General features: G+C 40.5%; 1 protein-coding gene and 1 long non-coding RNA gene across 2 annotated transcripts in view; one reads left to right on the top strand and one right to left on the bottom strand.

Annotated features, from left to right (window-relative positions):
- Positions 1–21,697, top strand: part of SLC1A1 (solute carrier family 1 member 1) — a 76,426-nt gene that overhangs the window by 12,417 nt on the left and 42,312 nt on the right. Inside the window, exon 2 of the mRNA XM_005296785.5 lies at positions 16,144–16,284. Coding sequence (XP_005296842.2) covers positions 16,144–16,284 — 141 coding nt within the window. The remainder of the gene's footprint in view (positions 1–16,143; positions 16,285–21,697) is intronic.
- Positions 5,307–21,697, bottom strand: part of LOC112059230 (uncharacterized) — a 34,513-nt gene continuing 18,122 nt past the window's right edge. Inside the window, exon 3 of the long non-coding RNA XR_002888482.3 lies at positions 5,307–6,926. This is a non-coding gene — a long non-coding RNA (uncharacterized LOC112059230). The remainder of the gene's footprint in view (positions 6,927–21,697) is intronic.

Here is a 21,697-nt window from a genome sequence, read left to right as displayed (position 1 = left end):
TCAAACAATATGTGGTGGGTCATCATCCGAGACTGCTATAACATGAAATATATGGCAGACTGTGGGTAAAACAGAATAGGAGACATACAATTCTCCCCCAAGGAGTTCAGTCACAAATTTAATTAACACATTATTTTTTTAACGAACATCACCAGCATGGAAGCATGTCCTCCAGAATGGTAGCTGAAGCATGAAGGGGCATACAAATGTTTAGCATATCTGGCATATAAATACATTGCAATGCCGTCTACAAAAATGCCATGCGAATGCAGGTTCTCACTTTCAACTGACATTGTAAATAAGAAGCAGGCAGCAGTATCTCCCATAAATGTAAACAAACTTGTTTTCTTAGCGATTGGCTGAACAAGAAGTAGGATTGAGTGCACTTGTAGGCTCTGAAGTTTTACATTGTTTTATTTTTGAATGCAGTTATTTTTTTGTACATAATTCTACATCTTTAAGTTCAGCTTTCATGAAAAAGAGATTGCATTACAGTACTTATATTAGATGAATTGAAAAATACTATTTCTTTTGTTTTTACAGTGCAAATATTTGTAATAAAAAATAAATATAAAGTGAGCACTGTACACTTTGTATTCTGTGTTGTAATTGAAATCAATATATTTGAAAATGTGGAAAACATCCAAAAATATTTAAATAAATGGTATTCTATTATTGTTTAACAGTGTGATTAATTGTGATTAATTTTTTTAATCGCAATTAATTTTGGGGGGTTAATCGCGTGAGTTAACTGCGATTAATTGACAGCCCTATTTTGTACATGAAACTTCAGGCCTAGATCCACATGCATAGTTCAAACTGATGAGGAATTTGGACATATAGATTAAGAACTTTATAAGAAATTTTCAATAGAGGGAGATTTGGAAGGAATGACTCTTAGGTATCTTTCCATGCCATAAAACCCAACATGGAGTAAAGCCACTGAAATTGATGGATCATTCCTCCCCTAGCTGAAAAGCAATAAGACCCCCAGTAAAATATTTCCTACCACTGATTTCCCACTGACAGTCTAAAAGAACCTCTGTAGGACTCCTTGTGCTGTTTTCCCATTCCACAAAAATATAAATACAGCTTCTGCCCATATGCCCCAGTAAACATAGATAATGCACCAATTGAGGCTAATCAAAGATATTTGCATTTTTAATCTACCTCTTCCTTTTCCTGAAACACTGTAACATTCTTGCATCTGACCCTTGCAAGCAATACCTCATCTGATGAGTACATATAGTCTCATGCCTTTAATTGTTTTCTAATGCTGAAGGGCATAACTAAAACACAGATAAAAAATTGCCAGAGTCCAATTTATTTTTTTTTAAATTGTTCCTTGTTCGAAGTGTTTCACATTCCATGCTTACTAGTTGACTTCTTGAGAGACAGAGTGTAACACAGCATGTCCGTTTACAAAGATTACAAATTTTCCAACCCTAACACTTTCACAATATATTGCAAAACAAACATTTCTCATACCGCCACACCTTTTAGGAATCACAAGCAACCTGACCTTTCTTAATCAGAACTCCATTTCTAGGTCATCTCTTTGATTTCTCAACTTTGCTGCATTGATTAGTTTAAGTAATAGTTTCTCTACACATCACTATTGTGTGTCTTCAGTTACTCAGTAAACAGCCTTTCCAATCTCAACTATTATAGCCAGAATAAAGGTTTAAAAAAAATTTGTTCGGGGTCAAATGAAACATTTTGTTTTGATTTTGAGCTTTGTATGTTTTAATTGTTTTTTCATGACATTAAATGAGATTTCTAAATAAAAAGCCATTTCCAGCTGAAAAATTAAAACGGTTCATTTAGAACTTGTCAGAAAGAAAATGTTTTTATTTTCGGGGAGAGGTGTTTTTTTATTTTTTTAAGAAACACAGAAACCCATATGAATTCACAAAATGTTTTGGTGTCACCAAATCTGTATTTTTCACTGAAAAATGGTTCAGTCAAAGATTTTTGCCCTGCTGTACTCAGAAGAGGGCAAGTAGATTTGCCAGTCAATAGTTGAAGCCATGTGAGTGAAGGAGATTCTCCAAAAAAACGGGTGTAAAGTGAGATGGGAAGAAGGCTAAGAACAGAGACAGATGGTGAGTAACTCAAAGCTGATAAGCTCGTCTCCTGCAGACTGGAAGCTGAAATAAATATTATGTCTTGAGAAGACCCAGGTTTATTATTTGTCATCTATCTAGTCCTAGTAATCAAGAATAATTAATGACTAAAATAAAAATTAAAAATATCACAATGAATGACATCAAATTTTTAGAACAATAAAAATAGAGGTCTGAAACTTTTGCTCAAAAAAATTGAATCCAACCTTTTCTTTGTGGAATTCAAAAAAGTTTGGTTTACTGATTTAAAAGAAAACACCACTTAACACAAATGCACAGTGCTCCACTTAGGAAGGAAAAATCAGTTTCACACATACAGAATGGGAAGAGACTGTCTAGGAAGGAGTACGGCAGAAAGGGATCTAGGGGTTATAGTGGACCACAAGCTAAATATGAGTCAACAGTGTGATGCTGTTGCAAAAAAAGCAAACATGATTCTGGGATGTATTAACAGGTGTGTTGTGAGCAAGACACGAGAAGTCATTCTTCCGCTCTACTCTGCGCTGGTTAGGCCTCAACTGGAGTATTGTATCCAGTTCTGGGCACCGCATTTCAAGAAAGATGTGGAGAAATTGGAGAGGGTCCAGAGAAGAGCAACAAGAATGATTAAAAGTCTTGAGAACATGACCTATGAAGGAAGGCTGAAAGAATTGGGTTTGTTTAGTTTGGAAAAGAGAAGACTGAGAGGGGACATGATAGCAGTTTTCAGGTATCTAAAAGGAGGAGGGAGAATGGGCTTAAACTGCAGCAAGGAAAGTTTAGGTTGGACATTAGGAAAAAGTTCCTAACTGTCAGGGTGGTTAAATACTGGAATAAATTGCCTAGGGAGGTTGTGGAATCTCCATCTCTGGAGATATTTAAGAGTAGGTTAGATAAATGTCTATCAGGGATGGTCTAGGCAGTATTTGGTCCTGCCATGAGGGCAGGGGATTGGACTCGATGATCTCTCGAGGTCCCTTCCAGTCCTAGAATCTATGAAACCAACAGGTCACGAGAGTTGTTATCTTGACCCATCCAAATTAACTCATTAGGGGAAGCAGGGAGATCTGATTGTTGGGAAATAAGCATGTTTTTCAGATTATATTTGAAATTATTTTGTAATAAAAACAAAGTGTTTATTATGTTGTGGCTATAGATATTTTACTTATTTGGCTGTCTGTAGGGATTCATTAGTTCTGTTCTATTTTCAGGTTGTGTTTGATCTATACAAAGAGCAAAAACCTATCTCTGGTGTAACTCATTGACTTCAGTGGAGTTACATCATGAATGAATTTAGCACCAAATAACTATGCTGTAAAGTTTTCTTTATGTTGCTGAAAAATGTCCATATTCAGATTAAAACTAAGGAGCAGTTCTCACATCTTTAGGAAATGTATGTGCATATATATATACAGCACATAGAAAGTCCCCATGGACAAAACCCCATTCTTTCCTTCACTTTACCCTAACTTCCCAGCAGTATCATTTTATCTCAGTATTCTGAGCTCAGGGCCGGCTCCAGGCACCAGCCTGGCAAGCAGGTGCTTGGGGCGGCCACTCCGGAGAGGGGCGGCACGTCCAGGTATTTGGTGGCAATTCGGCGGACGGTCCCTCATTCCGGCTCAGAGCGAAGGACCTTCCGCCAAATTGCCGCCGCAGATCGCGATCGCGGCTTTTTTTTTTTTTTTTTGGCTGCTTGGGGCAGCCAAAACCCTGGAGCTGGCCCTGTCTGAGCTACACATTTTAAATATTTGGAAGTGGAGTGAATATCGAGTCTACCTATGTCATATGTAAGTTCTTTGGGGCAGTGACTATCTTTTTGTTCTGAGTTTGTACAGTGCCTAGCACAATGGGGTCATAGGCCATGACTCTGTGGCTCCTAGGTGATACAGTAATACAAATAATAATAATTCAGATAGAGGGAAGCTAAGTTTACAGTGAACAGGAAAGACATTCAGGTTGTCTAAATGCACTGCAATGTAAACATTACAGTCTGGTCATAATAGCAGCATTGCAAAACTCTGCTCATCCCCAGTCCTGGAAAGATTCTTTCTCCCTCCCTACATGGGCAAATAAAGTATTTTTTAAAACAATCATCCTCGGTATGGGATAGGGTGGATGAGTAGAATGTGTGGCTTGGCTACTAAATTTTAATGCAAGGCTGCCTTATAGTGAAGTTGTTTTGAAAAAAAGTCACTTTGCTACAAGCAAAATCTTGGCCAAGTGTCTCTGTGATGTGGAATGTGGCTGGAAACTGCATGGCAATACTGGGCTCTCTGGTTGCAGAGGCCTACACCCGTTCTGTGAGTGAGGGGAACACCTCAGTGGTTACCACATAGTGCTTCTGTAGTACACAACTTTTCCCCTCACCAGAACTCCACCTCACCTGTGTTCGTGGGGAGCACTGACTCTAGGCTTTTGGGCAGCTGGTTCCTTCCCAAGTGATTGACAATTTGTGTATAGGTGCTGGAAGTAGGGCTGCTGCTGCACCCCCTGGCTTGAAGTGGTTTCCATCATATACAAGGTTTACAGTTTGGTTAAATGGCTCTCAGCACCCCCACTATAAAAATTGTTCCAGCACGTGTGAGTTTGTGCACAGGAACTTACATGGGCTTTCCTGAAGACAATCTGCACCTGTTTCTGAATTGTCAGAGGGCACAAGCAGGGTCCACCGGGCTAAAGAACCCATTTATGCCGCCCTGTTCACTTCCCAGCAACATACCCATCATTTATTTATTTTTTTAAAATAAGGATCTGGCTTTTGTTCCCCTCTCTTTCTTCATAGTATCTTCATGAGGAAAGTGCAGCCATGGTGGTCCAGTAGCCTCCATGTAGAGAATCTGTGGAGAGCTGCAGGGGTAAAACAGGGGATTTTATTTACCCAAGATGAACTTCCCTTTCTCTCCCAGAGCATGTTTGCATTGCCACCTGTGGAGCCCTTCCATCCCTCTTCAGTCTTCAGCTGACTAACCACATTGGGCTGGTGTGCTGCCAGGCCACAGGCATAAGAATTTCATTGTTTACTGCAGCAAAACCATGGGCTACTCCAGCAGAAGCATAGGCCAGCGTTTGGAGCTGTAAAAGGGTTTTACTGTACACATCTTTCTAAAGCAAGTTGGTAGTTTGGAAGATGCCAGCATTCTGAGGGTAAAAATCTGTTACTGCAATTTTAAAAATTGCCGGTGAGACTAAACCCTGACTTTGTGGGCCCATGCAGCTTTCTAGAGGCTCTCAGAACCTTGCCTGTGTTTCATCAGCATAGGTATGTTTATCATAAAGGGTACTAGTTGTCAAGTAACATGCAAAACACCATACAAGAATAAACAAATCTGAGCAGAGATGAATTAAGAGGTTTATTGTAATCACTTGTTACACACCTACATTTTAGTACAATGTTGTTGCACTGGATACACCCGAGTGATCCAGTTAGTTAGCCAAACTATTATAAATCCTCTAGTAAGACCAGAAACAAAATTGACCTTATAAAATATTAAAGAAGGAGGGCAGATTCTTTTGCAAAGTGAAACAAGTTGCCTGTCCATGTTGCAGTCTAACATGTTAAAGTTGAACAGTTTTTGTACTGTCTTTCAAAAGATGTCAGTTAACAGTGGTTCCTAAACTTGTCAACCATATGAATGACCAATCATAAAAATAAATCATTTAATGACCTGTTGATATGAAAAAAACAGAACAAAACTTTGTCCGCTACAAGGAATATACACAAAGCTGTCACAGGATGTATATTACTGTGGTCATGCTTCTACAGCAGGGATGGGCAAATTTTTTGGCCCGAGGGCCACATCTGGGTATGGAAATTGTATGGTGGCCAGGAATGCTCACGAAATTGGGGGTTGGGAGGGGGTGAGGGCTTCAGCTGGGGGTCTGAGTTCTGGGATAGGGTTGGGAATGAGGGGTTGTGGGTTCAGGAGGGTGCTCTGGGCTGGGACCGAGGGGTTCGGAGGGCAGGAAGGGGATCAGGGCTGGGGCAGGTGGTTGGGGCACGGGAGGGGGTTGGGGTGCAGGCTCCGGCCGGAGTTTACCTCAAGCAGCTCCTGGAAGCAGCGGCATGTCCCCCCTCCGGCTCCTATGCAGAGGTGCAGCCCGGAGACTCTGCATGCTGCCGTCTGCAGGCGCTGCCCCTGCAGCTCCCATTGGACCGCAGTTGCCAGGCAATGGGAGCTGTGAGGGCAGTGTGCGGAGCCCCCTGGCTGCCCCTATGTGTAGGAGGTGGAGGAGGGACATGCTGCTGCTTCCAGGAGCCACCCGGAGACCTGGCATGCATGGAGCCAGGCAAGCCCCCAATCCTGCTCCCTGGCAGGAGCGGGGCAAGCCCTGGGTGCTGTAGCTCGAGGGCCAGATTGAAATGTCTGAAGGGCCGGATGCAGCCCCCGAGCCATAGTTTGCCCACCCCTGTTCTACAGTATAATGAAATATTAAACGTAAGTCTTGATGCCATCAGATAAACCCTCTTTTCATCTGCTTACAAAACATGTTTCAGTTTATTTGCAGCAGAGTCTCCAGGCTTTTCCCAATTTATGATAGCAGCGAGAATCACCTGCTCTGCTCCAATAGCATTTTAGAATTCGCAATTATATGATGACAAACAATAATACTCCTTGGGTTTCCAGAGAGAACCCTGGAATGAATAAGAATTTGTGTTCTTTTACTAAACTGATTATTTGACCTCCAGAAATATTCAAGGGCCTCTTTTTCTCATGTTCACCATGGTTCACTCTGAAAGGCCCTTCCCCTACTGAAGTCAGTGGGAGAGCAGGGTGATCAGCAACCGGTACTTTGCAGCGTTGGTGATGTCATGCTGTCCTGAGTGAGAAGAATATAATATACAATATACTCAGCAAGGCCTGGGTTCAGTCACTTCTACTATGAATGCAAATACATTTTCCTTTCAAATAATTGTTTCATCCTTCCCCAGTGTCACAGTCAGAAATAACAACAGGCTCAACTCCTCCATGTGGTAGACTTCAGCTACATTTGTTTAAACACTAGTCCATATTACTTCTGAGTGGGAGCAAGGAGGATAAAGAGTGATGTAGGCATTAAATGTAATGACATTTTATTCACAGCAGCATAAACAGTTGCTAGATTAGCATCTAACACAATATAACAACAATACAAAGGAAATAGTGTCAGTCACTCCAACCATATCACTGGGGCAAATGGAAAATGGTAGATACATTAGAGGATTTGTGCCTCCTAATTCAAGGCCAGATTAGAGTTGGGCCATATGTGGATATACAGGAGGGAGTGCAAGGAGCCTTTACTCACTCCTCTTGTGCAGCCCATGTAGAACCCAACTATTGTCTTTGTGCTTGGAAGAAGTACAGGGGCTGTTTCCTCCATGGAACCCTGAGGCCATGGCCCTTCCTTGTTGCACCAGGAGAGCTAGCTGACTGGCTGTGGAGATATGAAGGCACATGGCTGCAGTGATGCAGCTCCACAAAGGCCCCCATGTGAGCTGTGCTGTTTAAGCACTAGGGAGTCCTGAGGAAGCAGGAGCTTGTTGACAAGGCACCTATTTTATTTTTTTAATAATTCCTAAATTTCTGTCATTTGCCAGATAACACAATGGTTAAAGGGAAGAAGCACTGTAACTGTAGTTATCTCCCTGCAAATGTTATGCACCAGTCCTAGAGAATGTTTCAAAAACAATAGCTATAAATAACAAGATGCAGAGACATACTTTAAAAGTGTGTCAGATTATGACAAACAGGTGAATGCCTACATGATGCCCCAAATGAGACAGACACATCTAAGTCACTTGGTTTGCAGTTGCACCATTTAGAGAGTTCCCTAATCACAGCTTATCTAGTCTCTGAGGTTCATACCCGCACAGAGCAGGCAGGTACTATCACCTACTTAGAGAGCTCCCATCCCTCATGGATTTTGAGAGGCCTCAGATTTGATAGGAGTAGCATCACAGTTGTGCTTTGCAGTGTAGCTAACTCTAGATGCTATCATTTCACATCATTTCCTGCTTCCTCTCCATTAGGCAGAGCTATAGGAGAAGCACAGGGTTCCCTCTTCAAGAGGCAGGACACTATACTCTACAACTTTCTGTGATTGAGACTCTTTTGTGATGAATTGGTGGGTAGTTACCCTCTCCTATCACACCTACTGCTATTAGGGGTTGGTAAATAATTGATTTTTTTCATTTGCCTGCAGTTCCAAAAATATTTTGGGTGGGGGTTGCGGGAGAGGGGAAATTGATTCTGGTTGAAGCCAATCCAGAAATTAAAAAAAAAAAATTCAGTAAATCAAAAAAGTCTATTTTGGGTTGAATGAAATGTGCTGTGCCTGTGCATTTATAAAGGGCTTGAGTCACAAAAGGGGGAGGAGAGGAGCCCATCTTATAACCATTAGCCAACTCGTTATAGGTGCTCAACTGGGATGTGGGAGATCTTGCTTCAATTTTTTCTTCTGCCTGATATGGAACAGGGATTTGAATTTCAGTCTCCCATCTCACAGGAGTTTGCCTAGGGTTGCCAATTTTGGTTGAACATATTCCTGAAGGTTTCATCACATGACATAATCCTTTAGTTTAAATTAATCTTTAATTCCTGGAGACTCCAGCCAACTCTGGAGGGTTGGCAACCCTAAGTGTGCCTGAATCATTGGCCTATGGGGTATTTTGGGGAAGAGGTGACTCAATATCTCCTGTTGAAGCTGTTCCATTTTTATTTAAATAATTAAGTGGAGCAAGGAATTGAACCAAGAGCTCCCGCATCCCCCATCCCGCATCTTAAATACATCAGAAGTAGAAAGCCTGCTAAACAACCAGTGGGGCCACTGGACGATCGAGATGCTAAAGGAGCACTCAAAGATGATAAGGCCATTGCAGAGAAACTAAATGAATTCTTTGCATCTGTCTTCACTGTTGAGGATGTGAGGGAGATTCCCAAACCTGAGCCATTCTTTTTGGGTGACAGATATAAGGAACTGTCCCAAATTGAGGTGTCATTAGAGGAGGTTTTGGAACAAATTGATAAACTAAACAGTAATAAGTCTCCAGGACCTGATGGTATTCACCCAAGAGTTCTGAAGGAACTCAAATGTGAAATTGCAGAACTACTAACTGTCATCTGTAACCTAAAAATTGTCAGACACATAGATGAACATAATTTGTTGGAAAATAGTCAACATGGTTTTTGTAAAGGGAAACCATGCCTCACCAATCTACTAGAATTCTTTGAGGGGGTCAACAAGCATGCGGACAAAGGAGATCCAGTGGATATAGTATATTTAGATTTTCAGAAAGCCTTTGCCAAGGTCCCTCACCAAAGGCTCTTAAGCAAAATAAGCAGTCATGGGATAAGAGGGAAGGTTCTCTCATGGATTGGTAACTGGTTAAAAGATAGGAAACAAAGGGTAGGAATAAATGGTCAGTTTTCAGAATGGAGAGAGGTAAATAGTGGTGTCCCCCAGGGATCTGTACTGGGCCCAGTCCTATTTAACATATTCATAAATGATCTGGAAAATGGGGTAAACAGCAAGGTGGCAAAATTTGCAGATGATACAAAACTACTCAAGATAGTTATGTCCCAGACAGACTGCGAAGAGCTACAAAAGGATCTCACAAAACTGGGTGACTGGGAAACAAAATGGCAGATGAAATTTAATAAATATTGATAATTTGTTGATAAATGTAAAGTAATGCACATTGGAAAACATAATCCTAACTATAAATATACAATGATAGGGTCTAAATTAGCTGTTACCACTCAAGAAAGAGATCTTGGAGTCATTGTGGATAGTTCTCTGAAATCATCCACTCAATGTGCAGCGGCAGTCAAAAAAGCTAACAGAATGTTGGGAATCATCAAGAAAGGGATAGATAATAAGACAGAAAATATCATATTGCCGCTATATAAATCCATGGTACATGCACACCTTGAATACTGCGTGCAGATGTGGTCGCCCCATCTCAAAAAAGATATAGTGGAATTGGAAAAGGTTCAGAAAAGGGCAATAAAAATGATTAGGGGTATAGTATGGCTTCCGTATGATGAGAGATTAATAAGACTGGGACTTTTCAGCTTGGAAAAGAGGCGAATAAAGGGGGATATGATAGAGGTCTATTAAATCATGAGTGATACAGAGAAAGTAAATAAGGAAGTGTTATTTACTTCTTCTCATAACCCAAGAACAACGGGCCACCAAATGAAATTAATAGGTAGCAGGTTTAAAACAAACACAAGAAAGCATTTTTTCACGCAACGCACTGTCAACCTCTGGAACTCCTTGCCAGAGGGTGTCGTGAAGGCCAATACTATAATGGGGTTCAAAAGGGAGCTAGATAGATTAATGGAAGATAGGTCCATCAATTGCTATTAGTCAGGATGGGCAGGAATGGTGTCCCTAGTCTCTGTTTGCCAGAAGCTGGGATTGGGTGACAGGGCATGGATCACTTGATGATTACCTGTTCTATTCATTCCCTTTGGGGCACCTGCCATTGGCCACTGTCAGAGGACAGAATACTGGGCTTGATGGACCTTTGGTCTGACCCAGTATGTCCGTTCTTATGAGTGCCCTAAGAACCAAGCTATCAAGCAATTCTCATGCTCTCTTGCCCAATGACTATTCAAGTATTTTATAGAAAGTGGAACCACTGCAGCAGAAGTGGAATAACAAGATGGGAGAGAAGAAGAAAACACAACAGACTGAAACTTTGTCTACACTAGAGAGTTTCTACTGTTCCTAATATTGGTTCAGTTTCAGAGATGGTAGCAACAGCAATAACATGGACATTTTTAACTCTGTCCTTTAAATTTGCTCAGAACAGGTCTAATCAACATAGTGTTAAAACACTGGTGTGTAAACGAATCTGTCCTATACTAGACTACATTTCCTATATTGCATTGAATTTCCTAAGGTTAGAATTCCACAGTCAGAAAAGAGGTGCTGACATAATTGATGCTGATGACAGCTCAAAAAGGGATGGAACCTGTGATTCACAAATTCCAATACATAGGCAGATATGTGCTGCCTACCAAAATTCCCCCATTACTTCAATTGAATAAAGTATTCTTCTCATTTCCTGGTCCTAAATTCTCGTGTAGCATTTCTAGCTCCATTTTTAATGGCTGTCCTATTTTAACTCCACAATGCTTTGGTGCTACACAAGTCATTAAGAATTAACTGCTGCTTACTTGTCAGAATGTAGACTGAATAGGGAAGTGGCAGCACAGCTGTTTCAAAATCCTGCTGAGAGAGGTAAGCCTCTTCTATGGCATTCTCAGTTTCCAAAGCAAACAAACAAATTACATGGGTGAGAGACTGAGGAAACCCCACCCCCATCTTAAAAATTTGAAAAAATGGCATGTAGAGGTGGAATCTAAAAAAGTAGAGAGGGTAACAGAAGATCAGGGAAAACAATTTAAGAATGGTGACCCAATTCCAATTTCCAGTAACCTTATTAGCATGGAAATCAAGAGGAGAAAATCACCCAGATATATAACTATTTCATGAATAAGTCACCATCTGGAATAATTAAAAAGACACTGTTCGAAGACATTTTTGTCACTGTTCCTACAAGTAACACCTAAAATGACTGTAACTGAAAGAGATTAAGGGAAAAGAAATATTTTCCCTATTTTTCAACTTGCTTGCCATGTGCCTCTGACAGCTTTTTGGATATAATCTGTTCCCTTTTCCCCCTGTCTAGTCAACTAGACCCAATCCTGGAGAAAGAGCACGTAGGCTGGGCCCTGTGCAGAACCTGATTGAAGTCAGTGGGGCTCTGTGTGAGTGCAGGGGTCAACCTGCACCATTGTCTTTGCAGAGCAAAGGCCTTAATCAGATTTCCTGTTTGTGTTGGTCTTTTATGCAGCAATGTGGGAGAGAAACACATTTTAAAAAATAGGAAAATGTGCTTTTGAAACCACAAAAATTGTCCGGCAGGCGCAAGGGCAAGTCTAGCACCCAAAGCAACTTTGAATCTGTTTTTTGAAACTGACTAGATTTTAAGTAGATGGTGTCTCTAACATTCCCTTCTCCCCAATCCAATGCTGCCAGCCACTCTCAGTTCTTAATGTTCCATTTGCCCTCTCACCTAAATATTACATACTTAGCAATACTGAACATTTCCGTGGCAGAAGTGATGGGTTCTCTTCAGCTCATGGCTCAGTCTAACATCAGTTCCTATTCCCTAGCTAGCACCTCTTTATCCTTACAGTGGGAGATCAGTAGCTAATGGTTCCTTTTCCCATCTCTCCCCTTGAAGGCATTTTGGAAAAGTTAGCCACATTTGCCCCCCAGCCAGAACTCCTGCCTAGAGTAAAGGAAGTAAGAAGCAGATCTGTTAAATAGCAAGACTTTTCCCCTAAGGTTTTCAGAATTATTTTTAAAGACCAACCTTGCTCCAAGACTGTACCTATTCCATTCTGTATTAACAAGTATTTGTATAGATGATGGAGCTGTACTTTATATAGATTACACCTTATTTTAAATGTAAACTCCAGTCCTGAAAACACTTATAAATGTGCTTAACTTTAGGTATGTGAGTAATTCCATTGAAAACACTGGGATCTAAATTTAAACATGTACATAGGAATTTGCAAGATCAGGGCCTTAGTGACTTACCTTGATAAGTACACATTCAGGGTTTTTTTTTTTTTTAACACTTAGGGCTTTAAGAGCCTTCTTTGGAATTAACATAGAACTCAGACTAATTCTTTTCCAACACATTTCATTTAGTCACTTAGATTAACAGCAGAGAGTTTGTGTGCCTCCTTCCACTGATGAAGGACATTTACATAATATTGCAAATATCTTGAAGACAGTTAAGATTCAGGGTGTTGCAGGAAGGTTAAACTGTCTGTGCTCACTGACACAAATAAATCAGGAATAGCTTTTTAGTTGCTTAGGATTTGGCTGAAAGGTTAACTTGCACATACTTAGAAGCAATATAAACAAGGTAGAAGTTCATAAAGTTCCCATGCCTAGTTGCATGGGGTGAAGGTGGCTCAAAGCTGTGCCTTTCTGTGCTGCCCCCATCCTCTCCCTAAAGACACAGAACACCAGCTAAGGCGTTTTAAATCTGGTGCTTAGATCGGAAAGTCCTCACTGTAATTTTCAAAGAGCTTGGTCATATATATGTGCAGAACTTGCAACAGCCAAAGCAAAGGAAACCCCAATAAGCAGCAACATTTCTAAAATATGTTCTTAATATTTTACATATTTATAGCTGGATTTTTTCATTTTCCCCCTCCTTCTTCCTCAGAACCACCCCCACCCTTTCTTTCCATAACCTACCATTTTGCTCCCAAAGAAATGTGATAACTTTGGAAACAAACCTTCAGAGAATCAAGGAAATATTCTGTACACAATTTTTGTCAACTGATTAATCCTGATTTACTTACTGCTGTCACAGAAGAAGCAGAGTCCCAACCAAATAAGGGCCCTATCCTGCAAGTATCCACTTACTTCAATGGGCTTTACATCAGACTCTTAGACCTGGTCTACACCTAAAACTTAGGTTGACCTAGCTATGTTGCTCTGGGATGTGAAAAATTCACAATCCTGAGAGACGTATTTAAGCTGACCTAAGCCCCAGTATAGACAAAGAATTCTTCCATCAATCTAGCTACCACTTCTCAAGGAGGTGGATTAATGAGTGATGAAAAAACCTCTTCCATCACTAAGTGGCTATTACGCTACACTAGCATAGCTGCAGCTGTGCTTCTGCTGAGCGTATAATTTAGACATACACTTAGGCCTAGATTTTTAAAGTTATTTATTGCACCGCCTACCTGACTTAGGGCAAGTCTACACTTAAAACTCTGCATTCGCGCAGCTTAGAGTGACCACAGAGCAAGTGTGAAAAATCAGAATACTTTTTCTTTCGGGGTGGGGGGATGTAGTGGCATATATAAGATAAAGCCCCTAATATTTGGATGGTCCCAATAATAATGGGACATCTGGTCACGGTAGTGCGGCTGCACCGATGCAGCTGCGCTGCTGTAACACTTTAATGAAGATGCTGTAAGCTGAGGGGAGTGAGCTCTCCCGTTGGCATAGTTAATCCACCTCCCCAAGAGGAGGTAGCTGTGTTGACATAGCGCTGTCCACCCCGGGGTGGTAGGGGGGTTAGGTTGGTATAACTGCATCACTCAGAGGTGTGGATTTTTCATACTCCTGAGCAACGTAGTTATACCAGTATAGGTCTGTAGAGTAGACCAGACCTCAGGAGCCTAAAAGTGACTTAGACATTTCAGAGCCTAAATTTTCAATCAGTCTTAGGAGCCTAAAGCCTGGTCTACACTAGAAAATTAGGTCAGTTTAAGTCAGTCAGTCAGGGATGTGAAAAATCCACACCCCTGGATCAGCATAGTTAACCCAACCTAAATCCCCTTGTAGACAGCCCTTGGTCAATGGAAGAATACTCCTGTCAATTTAGCTACCACCGATCAGGAAGGCGGATTACCTATGTTGATTGGAGAACCCCTCCCATCCATGTTCGTAGTATCTATGCTGAAGCACTACAGTGGCATTTTAAGTGTAGACAAGTCACTTTTGAAAATGAGATTTAGGCTCCTAAGTCAGTTAGGTGTTGCAACAGTGAGTGGAGCAATACCAGAATACCTTAAAAAATCTGGGCCTAGTCTAGTGAGTAGTCCCATTAACTTCAATGTGGCAACTAACATTAGTAAGAGTTTGCTGGATTGGGCCAGTCCTGCAAGGTTCTGAATGCTGAACTGAACCCAGTTGGAGATTAGGGCTCTTGACACTTCGCATGACCAGGACCTAAGTGTGCAGAGTGATTGCAAAGTTGTTGCCTTATATAACTATTCCCTTTAAAATAAAAACTATGGTGGAAAGAGGGTATGGAAAGGTGAGGAGAAAAAAAGAAAAGAAAATTATTTACCATTTTTATTAAATTGGAAGACCAGGAGGTCAGATTGATCACAATGGTTCCTTCTGGCTTTGGAATCTATGATTCTATAATTATTTAGGAGCTAAATAATAATAAGAGCTAAATAGCTGACAAAACATTGGTAAACGTGTTCTAGCCCACTGATTGTCATTTCTTAGTCCAGGTTAAAATTGAAAAGAAAGGGTTTGTTCAGTCAGAGTGGCGGGATTAACTCTCTTGGACTAGGATTTGTTTTCAGTAATATTTACTATCTTTTACTATTCCTTTAAGCAGAGTAATCACCTAATTCATTTAAGAGAAAGATAATAAATACAGATGTGTCTGGTAATTTCTTTTAGCCATTGATTATACTCACTGGCTGGTATTTTCTGGGTGGCTCAAATGGTGGAATAATGCAAGCATAATTTGGTTTGAATAGTGGTTTAGGTTGATTGAATACTTGGTGATTATTAAACAAATGTAGGGACTACAATGATGCTGTGTGATTTTTCACATGATGTTTTTCTTTCTAACGATATGGAGTGTATGAACTAAAAATATTGCTAATTTATATATATTTTAGTTGATATGGAGCAACCAAATTAGAAAATTCCTTACATATCAGATCATCTTAGTTTCTTTTTTAATATACCTGTAGCATTAACTGTCATAAATGCTTAATTTTTTTAAAATTCCATTTGCAAACCCTCCTGGTAGAGGTAAATAGAGTAAGCTGTACAAAGTCCTGCTGGCCTTTTGGTTAAGGGATAGGGCTGAACCTCAGAAGACCTACACTACGATTTTCCAAAAGAGATGCTTAAAGTTAGGCTCTTGTGTCCTTATTTGGTTGCCTAAATTAGTGGTCCTCTCAACTTAGACATTTTATTTTATTATTTATTGTATTAATTTGTTACCTGACCATAAGGGAAAAGAGAAAAGACTGAGGTGTATGTATCTCAAGAGAAAAGACTGAGGTGTATGTATCTCTGTTGCTAACATGGAGTCATTTAAAAAGTCACATTACTTTGGAAAAAATAAAATTGGTAGCCGGTTTTGTTTTATCCATTTTCTATAATACTTGTGTTTTCTTCTCCTCCGCCTCTATATATTTATGACAATCTACTGCATAATCCTGAATATGTGTTATGTTTTTAATGTACCCTCTAGGTATTGGGGTAGGAGTTCTAGTACGAGAATATGGCAAGCTCTCCAACCTGGATAAGTTCTACTTTGCATTTCCTGGAGAGGTTCTGATGAGAATGCTCAAACTCATCATTCTACCCTTGATCATATCAAGCATGATTACAGGTATGACTAGAAATATGCTGTTTGTTATAGTTCTTCAACTACTGTTTGGTTTTTCTTCTAATTTTTTATGAAAATAAATTGTAAGAATATTTTCTTAAACTCTTTTATCTGCAATCCTAGATTATAAAAATTCTATTTAAGTGAAATGTTTCTATATAGCATGTGAATAGAAATAGAAGATTAAGTCAGAATGTGATAGAGAACACTGCTAAAAAACAAATGTATGATAAAACTCTCCCATAATCATTTGCAGGTTTTGTAAATCATCTCTCCCACCCCATTCTTGATGGTGGATTAAGTGCTTCCCAATTATGGGTCCAAATCTGCAAATTCTAACTCTGAGTACTCTCTATGAATGCACAGTAGTAAGTACTACAACTAGTAGTAAAATATTTGCAGGATCAAGCTTTAAATGCAGAAGATGACAGAACTGGCTGTCAAATATGCTCTAACTACAAGGTTGTTGTGGTGTTTTTTTCATTTGTTTATTTTGTTTGTTTTTTATTCTCTCATTTTTTGTTCAGGAAACAAAAGCTCAAGTAGTCTTCCTTTAACATTCCATAATAAACCTACCCATGTTTGCCAAAGTGCTCTACTCTATCATCTCCACACAGTCTTTGTTTTTGGCTTGTGTTCAATATACCCTTAGTTGTTTGGCTGGGTTATCATGGAAAGACCTTAGGGATTTGACTGAGGAGAGGAAGATCACCTTGTGGTTGAAGAGTGAGTGAGAGAATGCTGAGCATAGGGATGGCATAAAAGAAGGGCTGAAGACAAGATTGGTAGGAAGGAATAAAAGCAGCAGTCAACGGCGTGTATGCTGTAAGGGACTCAATCCTGAGTTTATTGAAGTCCACGGCAAAAATACCATTGATTTCAGTGGTGCAGGATCAAATGCTATGCAGGAATTGCCAGGAAATGAGTGCAGCAATGGAGGCAAGAGTGAAGTTGGCCAAACCTTGGAGGCATGATTGTGGTGTAAAGGTGAGAGGAAGCCAGTGAAGGGATTTGAGATGAGGAGAAACAAGAGCAGCAGCAGCAAAGGGTTTTTTTGGTTTTTTTTTTGTTGGCGACATTATTTTGGATACACTAAAGGGAGACCAAAAAGGAAGTTGGAAGAATCAAGAGGAGAAGTGGCCACAACACAGACAAGGGTTTTTTTTATCAGAAGTGATTAAGATGAAAGAGGAGATTTTAGAGATTTCCCAACAGCCAGGATGTGGGGGGAAGAAAGAGAGGAGTAAAAATGCCCTGAGTTTTAAATGATGGAGAGAGTGGTGGTGATTTTATGGCGCTGGAGATGAGAGGGAGAAGGAAGGAAAGAGGAGTTCTATTTTTTATCATGTTGAATTTGAGTCAGTGACAAGAGTTCCAGGAAAAGCTATCAAGAGGAAATAAGCCCTTTCCTCTTTTCAAACAAGCTGTGAAATAGGCTCACTCCTTTGAGTGGTGGATGAAACTGGACCTGGATTTTCAAAATAAGTGATATAATCTGGTTAATTTGTACAGGCTTCAGAGGAGCCAAATTAATTATTCATGAATAAGGCTACGATTTAATTGTGAGTATTGTTAGTAAAAGTCATGGACAGGTCACGAGCAAAAAACAAAAAATCACGGCCCCATGACCTGTCCATGACTTTTACTAAAAATACTCATGATTCAATCTTGGGAGGGGGTGCTGCAGGGGGAAATCCAGGGGCCCGTTGCGGGGGAAGAACCCCAGGGGGCCTGCTGCTGCTCAGGCCCCACCAAAAGAGGAGTCCCAGAGGGCCTGCCCCCACTCCGGCCGCCACCAGGATAGGGGAGCCCCAAGGAGCCCACAACCGCTCCAGCAGCTGCTGGGAGGAGGGAGCTCTGGGGCCAGCTGCATTGGCAGGTGCTCGGGTGGTCCCTGGGGCCACCAGAGCAGCGGCTGGTGCAGCTGGCTGTGAGACTGCCCAAGCGGATTGCTGCAGAGCTGCTCCAGCAGTGGCCGGCATGGCTGTCCCCAAGGTTTTTTTTTTTTTTTTTTTTTTAATGGAGATATCCCATCTCCTAGAACTGGAAGGGACCTTGAAAGGTCATCGAGTCCAGCCCCCTGCCTTCACTAGCAGGACCAAGTACTGATTTTGCCCCAGATCCCTAAGTGGCCCCCTCAAGGATTGAACTCACAACCCTGGGTTTAGCAGGCCAATGCTCAAACCATTGAGCTATCCCTCCCCTCAGCAGCTGGCTCCAGAGCCCGAGGGTCAGCTACACTGGCCGCTGCAGAAGTCACAGAGGTTGCAGGAAGTCACTGAATCCATGACTTCCGCAACTTCCATGACAGACACAGAACCCTATTCATGAAACGAGTTCCTGCCCACCACTTCTGTTAGTGACATAATTTCCCCCCCACATAATATGCTTACCACCTACCAGTCCCCCCAAAATATCTGTAAGCTGTGTTTGTAACTACTATTGTGAACTCAGAATTCACCGTCTATAGACTGCAAACGCTAAATTCATAAAAAGAGACCCGTGTGAGCTGTTTTGCTGTTGCCTTGGCAGATTCGGTATCCGTTGAACACAAGTGCATATTTGTCATACAAATGTGTCAGTTTTTCAGCACAGAACTCAAACAGCTTTTGCTAAAGAAAAAGGACCAGACCGTGTCATTGCCTGGGCAATCGACATTCCAATTCTTTTCAGTAGTTTATATATTGCTTTAAGTTCTGTAACTCCTGGAGATATTGACAATAACTTCCAGTATCCAAATAGCTATGAAGTGCTTGCTAAGAAAACAAAACAGGCATGTCCATGCAAGGTAGCTGTTTACACTGCTATCACTATTTTCCTTCCTCCTGCTGTGCAAGACATTAAGTGGATACTGCTTTTGCCACATGTAAAGTGCAATATGATAGTATTGGGAAAATGTCGCAGACTGAGGTGTCATTAGAGGAGGTTTGGGAACAAATGATAAACTAAACAGTAATAAGTCACCAGGACCAGATGGTATTCACCTAAGAGTTCTGAAGAACTCAGATGTGAAATTGCAGAACTACTATAATTTAAATCAGCTTCTGTACCAAATGAGTGGTGGATAGCGAATGTGATGCCAATTTTTAAAAAGGGCTCCAGAGGTGATCCCAGCAATTACAGGCCGGTAAGCCTGACTTCAGTACCAGGCAAACTGGTTGAAATTATAGTAAAGAACCAAATTGTCAGACACATAGATGAATATAATTTGTTGGGGAAGAGTCAACATGGTTTTTGTAGAGGGAAATCATGCCTCACCAATCTACTAGAATTCTTTGAGGGGGTCAACAAGCATGTGGATAAGGGGGATCCAGTTAATATAGTGTACTTGGATTTTCAGAAAGCCTTTGACAAGGTCCCTCACCAAAGGCTCTTAAGCAAAGTAAGCTGTCATGGGATAAGAGGGAAAATTCGCTCATGGATTGGTAACTGGTTAAAAGATAGGAAACAGAGGGTAGGAATAAATGGTCAGTTTTCAGAATGGAGAGAGGTAAATAGTGGTGTCTCCCAGGGGTCTGTTCTGGGACCAGTCCTATTCAACATATTCATAAATGATCTGGAAAAGGGGGTAAATAGTGATGTGGCAAAATTTGAAAACAGAAATGGTTGTTACAAGGAGGAGGGAGAAGAATAGTTCTTCTTAACCTTTGAGAATAGGACAAGAAGCAAGGGCTTAAATTGCAGCAAGGGGGGTTCAGGTTGGACATTAGGAAAAACTTCCTAACTGTCAGGGTGATTAAGCACTGGAACAAATTGCCTTGCTTACAACACTCCTGCTAATACATTCCAGAATAATGTTTACCTTTTTTGCAACAGTGTTACACTGTTGACTCATATTTAACTTGTGATCCACTATAACCCCCAGATCCTTTTCCACAGTACTCCTTGCTAGGCAGTTATTTACCATTTTGCATTTGTGCAATTAATTGTTCCTTCCTTGATGGAGTACTTTGCATTTGTCCTTATTGAATTTCATCCTATTTACTTCAGACCATTTCTCCAGTTTGTCTAGTTCATTTTGAATCTTAATCCTATCTTCCAAAGCATTTGCAACTCCTCCCAGCTTGGTATAGGCCACAAACTTTATAAATGTACTTTCTATGCCATTATGTAAATCATTTATGATCTGGTCTCTGGATTTTCCCTTGATACAGGATACACTTTAAAATAAATTGACCATGATGGGTAAAATCTTAACCCCAATGAAGTAAATAGCAAAACTGCGAATTATTTCTTCAATGAGGCAAGGATTTACCTGATGCATTTTCAACATTGAGAAGCAAAATCCCCCCTCTCTTGTGTAAATGGAGAGCTTGGCAAGAGATACTTTTCCTCTGCTGTCTTGGTTTCACAAGCTGTAAAGGAGAGATGATAATACTTGCATGGCTACCTCACATAGGTATTGTGAGGATGAAGGGCCTGCTCCTGTTGAAGCTAGTCAGAATTTAGCCTTTGATCTATGGGGAGCAGGACTGGGCCCTAGTAACTAGTCAGTGTAAGTGCTAGGTGGTAATATTATTTCTGACGTCTTCCTATCTCCCCTGATAAAGCTTTAGAAAATCTTATTAAAATATGAGAAATGTGGTTATTAGGCTGTCAAGAGCTCTGGGAATATAGGAGATTCAGTATAATACAGTGTTCTTTTTAATTAATTTTAGTTTACCTCAGAGACCAAGTTGTAATTATTCCCATCTCCCCATAACTAATTTTATTGGCTAGCAGATATAAATTTGACTATGTCCAAAGGCCCATTAAAGATAATTTGGCCCAAAATATCTAATTTCTTTGGTGCTCACTGAAAAATTCATCTTTCAAAGTGCAATGTTCCCTAAGATTGGTAACATTTTGGACTTTACCTGTATACAGACGTAAACCTCTTAATCAACTAGAGGAAAAGAAAGATATTTTACTCAGATTTGCTTAATAATGTGTCATTCACCTGCAGTAATTCTTCACATAAAGGTTATGGTTATGCCTAATAGGAAATAATAAGAAAGTTATAGAACTGGCTAGAAAGGGACTAGATACAGTTCACTAGTGATTAGAGAAAGGGACTTGGTTAATGGATGGAATTAGTTATAATTGGGATGAAAAACTGTTGAAGAGGAAGCACGTGGGGAGTTTGTGGGCTATTGGGCGCTTGGTTTACTAGAATTAAAAAAAATTCCAGAAGGTATGCAGATGCAGGGCTTCATCTATTAAACCTGTTTCCAAATAGAACTCATCTAATTAGTTTCAGCCTCTATTCTTCACAGACTTAAATTTACAAAGTGGTTGTTTCGCAGTCTAACTCTAGTAAATGTGAAAGCTGCTGATGAATACTGCAAATGCGTGAATAATGTTTAGTGACTGTCAAACATCAGTGCATAGAATCATCTGATTTCATATGCCTTAACAGAAAGGAAGCGGTAGGAAA

This window comes from Chrysemys picta, chromosome 6, assembly GCF_011386835.1.
Source record: "Chrysemys picta bellii isolate R12L10 chromosome 6, ASM1138683v2, whole genome shotgun sequence".
Lineage (NCBI taxonomy): Eukaryota > Metazoa > Chordata > Testudines > Emydidae > Chrysemys > Chrysemys picta.
The sequence above is the reverse complement of the archived record's forward strand: the minus strand, read 5'-3'. Positions and strand labels throughout refer to the sequence as shown.